Source organism: Poecilia formosa, unplaced genomic scaffold (genome assembly GCF_000485575.1).
Source record: "Poecilia formosa unplaced genomic scaffold, Poecilia_formosa-5.1.2 Scaffold288, whole genome shotgun sequence".
NCBI classification, from domain to species: Eukaryota; Metazoa; Chordata; class Actinopteri; order Cyprinodontiformes; family Poeciliidae; genus Poecilia; species Poecilia formosa.
The window spans coordinates 803,245-806,310 of record NW_006800227.1 but is presented as its reverse complement, the minus strand read 5'-3'; the positions used below and the strand labels follow the sequence as shown (position 1 = coordinate 806,310).

Genomic DNA, 3,066 nt, shown 5'->3' with positions numbered 1-3,066 from the left:
AACAGCTGTACGACATCCTGACTTGGTAACCAGTCAGACCATCATCAAGGAACAGGAGGCGTGTTTCATAGTGGACTCCATCCAGTTATCACTAATAACAATTTATTGACTTAATTTAGCTGCTGCAACATGACACAAGCTGCAGCGATCTGCTACTGGCACCTGGGTCCCATTTCCCAATAGCACAGGTTGCCAGACCAGCCAGTGTCCTTCCACAACCTGGTACGGGTTGCCACAACCAGCTTAATAACGGCATTGTAGGAGCCAGTACATCTTTGGAACTTAATACAAAATGTTATGTTGTGTTTACATGAGTTTAATTTTTAACTCTGCTATTTTAAAAGATAAGCATGTGTAATTGTATTATGCTTAAGCTTATTATGTGGTTTCTTTTGATTGGTTATTGACTAATTAGTTTATGAAATATGAAAGTAGTTGCTTATTGTAGAAGTCTGGCACCGTGAGAGTAACACAGTCTTTTGACCGTCACTTTCTACTTGTTTTGAATCTGTTTATTATTTTTATTTCTTGTTATTAAGTCCAGTAAAGACTTAAAAAGATGACAGTCGTATTCAAAACCTCTTTTTATAGAAGAAATGTTTCACGTATGATGGCTTTAAGGGGCTAGACTAGTGAGAGCTTGCCGCAACTTCAAGCTTCAAGGGTATACCACGGCTTTTGTGTCACAGAAAATTTATGTTTTTTAAACAAAGCACAAAACAAAAAAACAAAAAAGCAAATACTGAGGATGTGGAGGCCTTTAAGTGCCACATTTTGACTCGCATCTCGTTCCAGTCTGATCAGAAGAACCTCATTGGTTTAGTTAATGTTCATTCTTGTAAGATTGTAATTTTAGAATAACCCAAGAAAATCCTGTTTTGATGCATTGAGGTTAAAGTGAAGGATTCTTTGTCTGATTGACCTTCAAAAGCTTTTGTTTTGTCTTTTTGTCCAGATCTCTCACAACATTGTGTGTATAAAGAGGAGGAGGTTCTCAATGAAACAGAACCACAGAGGAACCAACTCATCTCTCATGGCTCTCCAGAAGCTGAGAGAAAGAAAGAACAGAAACAAAAGGAGAAATATGAGAAAACCAAACAGCAGAAAAGAAGAACTGACACTGAAAAACAAAAAAAGCACAAGGAAGCTCACCAAGGGCAAAAATCATACTCTTGTAAAATTTGTGACAAAACGTTTTCTCGAAACGGTCACATGATGAGTCACATGAGTTTTCACACAGGTGAGAACCCTTTCTCCTGTGGGACTTGTGGAAAACAATTCTCTCGAAAAAATGATTTTAACGTTCATATGAAAAATCATAGAGGTGAGAAGCCTTTCTCTTGTGGGAGCTGTGGAAAGAGTTACAGTCACAGACAGACTTTAACTTGTCACATGAGAATTCACACAGATGAGAAGCCTTTCTCTTGTGGGAGCTGTGGAAAGAGTTACAGTCACAGACAGACTTTAACTTGTCACATGAGAATTCACNGAGAATTCACACAGATGAGAAGCCTTTCTCTTGTGAGACCTGTGGAAAAAGTTTCTCTCGAAAACATACTTTAAATGGTCATATAAAAATTCATACAGGTGAGAAGCCTTTCTCTTGTGGAACCTGTGGGAAAAGTTTCTCTCGAAAAGATACTTTAAATGATCATATGAAAATTCATAGAGGTGAGAAGCCATTCTCTTGTGGGACCTGTAGAAAAAGTTTTGCTCGAAAAGATTATTTAAATTTTCATATGAAAATTCACACAAGTGAGAAGCCTTTCTCATGTGAGACCTGTGGAAAGACTTTCAGGTTGAAAAGGCTATTGGTTGATCACATCAGAATTCATATGGGTGAGAAGCCTTTCTCTTGTGGGACCTGTGGAAAAAGTTTCACGCAGAAAACAGCTTTAAATGTGCATATGAGAATTCACACAGGTGAGAAACCTTTCTTATGTGGGAACTGTGGAAAACGTTTCAGGTTGAGAAGTCATGTACTTAGACACTTAAAGATTCATATGGGCGCGAAACACTGACATGCGGTGAGGTTCATAGCTGGTGAGGCTCTGACTTACGATGTGTAAATTTAGACACCATGTTATTATTTACGTACTGAAATTTTGCACCGGCATAAAACACAGGAGGGCAAAATGACTATTCTTTTATGTCATCCATATCGGCGCTAATTTAAGAAATATTAAAGAATGAACTGTTGACAAAAAAGTTACAAATGGTTGATTTTTTTGTTCCCTTTCAGTATAATTAATTCAGAAGTAATTACATTCATATAATTACAATAATAAACTTTTACTGTTCAAAAGAAAACTGCTGCAACACTTGTGGTAAAAAAAAGGTGAGTGTAGTACTGTTGATTGTATTGTATAACAAAAGTAAATGTTAAAAAATTAATGAAATTGTGTTGAATTGATAACAGATTGTTTCATCGTTCAAAATAGATTTGAGATTTAAAATTCTATTTGTCTTATTTTGGTGCTTTTGTTAGAGGGGTCATTTTTCACCCGTAGGACAAAGGGAGTAAACAGAATGTTAAGATCGCATGAGGGTTAAATCAGTTTTTGTTTTACTTCTCAGTCACATTTGTACTTAAGATCCCCATCAGTATCCCGTTAGATACTGAAGTTAAAGAGGGCCACACATTCAGACAGGTTTATTTTCTGTGGATTTCAGTGTTTTTGCAGTTCTGTCATGTAGAATATTGAGTTTAACTTTTACATTTTTGACGATTCCATGTATGATTCGATATAAACTCTTTTACATTTTAAAGCAGTGTATTTTTTTCCCCCATAAATTGCTGGGGTTCAGATGACGTAGCACCAATGCCATGCAATGCAGATGAGGGTCAGGAAGTAAATGCAGCACATTTAGTTCTGTTGATCCAGAATGAAAATGCCTAAAGTCTGTCCTGTTCCTGATAGGTATTTTTCGTGAACCTACATAAAAGAACCACAGACAATGTACATTGTTGAGAAAATAAATTTAAAATAAGCTAGTTTTAAAACTTAACATGTCTTGACTCAAATGCCCTAATTGTGGTTTTGAAATTATTAATGTATTCTGGCT

General features: G+C 36.2%; 1 protein-coding gene, 2 long non-coding RNA genes and 1 pseudogene across 9 annotated transcripts in view; 2 read left to right on the top strand and 2 right to left on the bottom strand.

The window, feature by feature from the left end:
* Positions 1–3,066, top strand: part of LOC103151668 (oocyte zinc finger protein XlCOF6-like) — a 52,258-nt gene that overhangs the window by 21,707 nt on the left and 27,485 nt on the right. The window contains exon 3 of one of the 7 annotated variants that reach the window (XM_016681640.1): positions 956–990. The exons of 4 other annotated variants lie outside the window; for them this stretch is intronic. In XM_016681640.1, coding sequence (XP_016537126.1) covers positions 956–990 — 35 coding nt within the window. Of the gene's footprint in view, positions 1–955; positions 1,048–1,079; positions 1,241–3,066 lie in introns of those variants that run through there. 2 more of the 7 variants (XM_016681637.1, XM_016681642.1) reach the window with 2 other exon arrangements.
* The window catches only part of LOC107838635 (zinc finger protein OZF-like), a 29,772-nt pseudogene that overhangs the window by 13,923 nt on the left and 12,783 nt on the right, over positions 1–3,066 (top strand).
* LOC107838637 (uncharacterized) overlaps positions 1,185–3,066 on the bottom strand; it is a 17,673-nt gene continuing 15,791 nt past the window's right edge. Inside the window, exon 5 of the long non-coding RNA XR_001664711.1 lies at positions 1,185–1,256. This is a non-coding gene — a long non-coding RNA (uncharacterized LOC107838637). The remainder of the gene's footprint in view (positions 1,257–3,066) is intronic.
* On the bottom strand, positions 1,365–1,913 carry LOC107838640 (uncharacterized). Its single transcript, XR_001664716.1, has 3 exons — positions 1,865–1,913; positions 1,613–1,696; positions 1,365–1,433 (listed from the first exon to the last, which is right to left on the bottom strand). It is a non-coding gene; the product is annotated as an uncharacterized LOC107838640 (long non-coding RNA).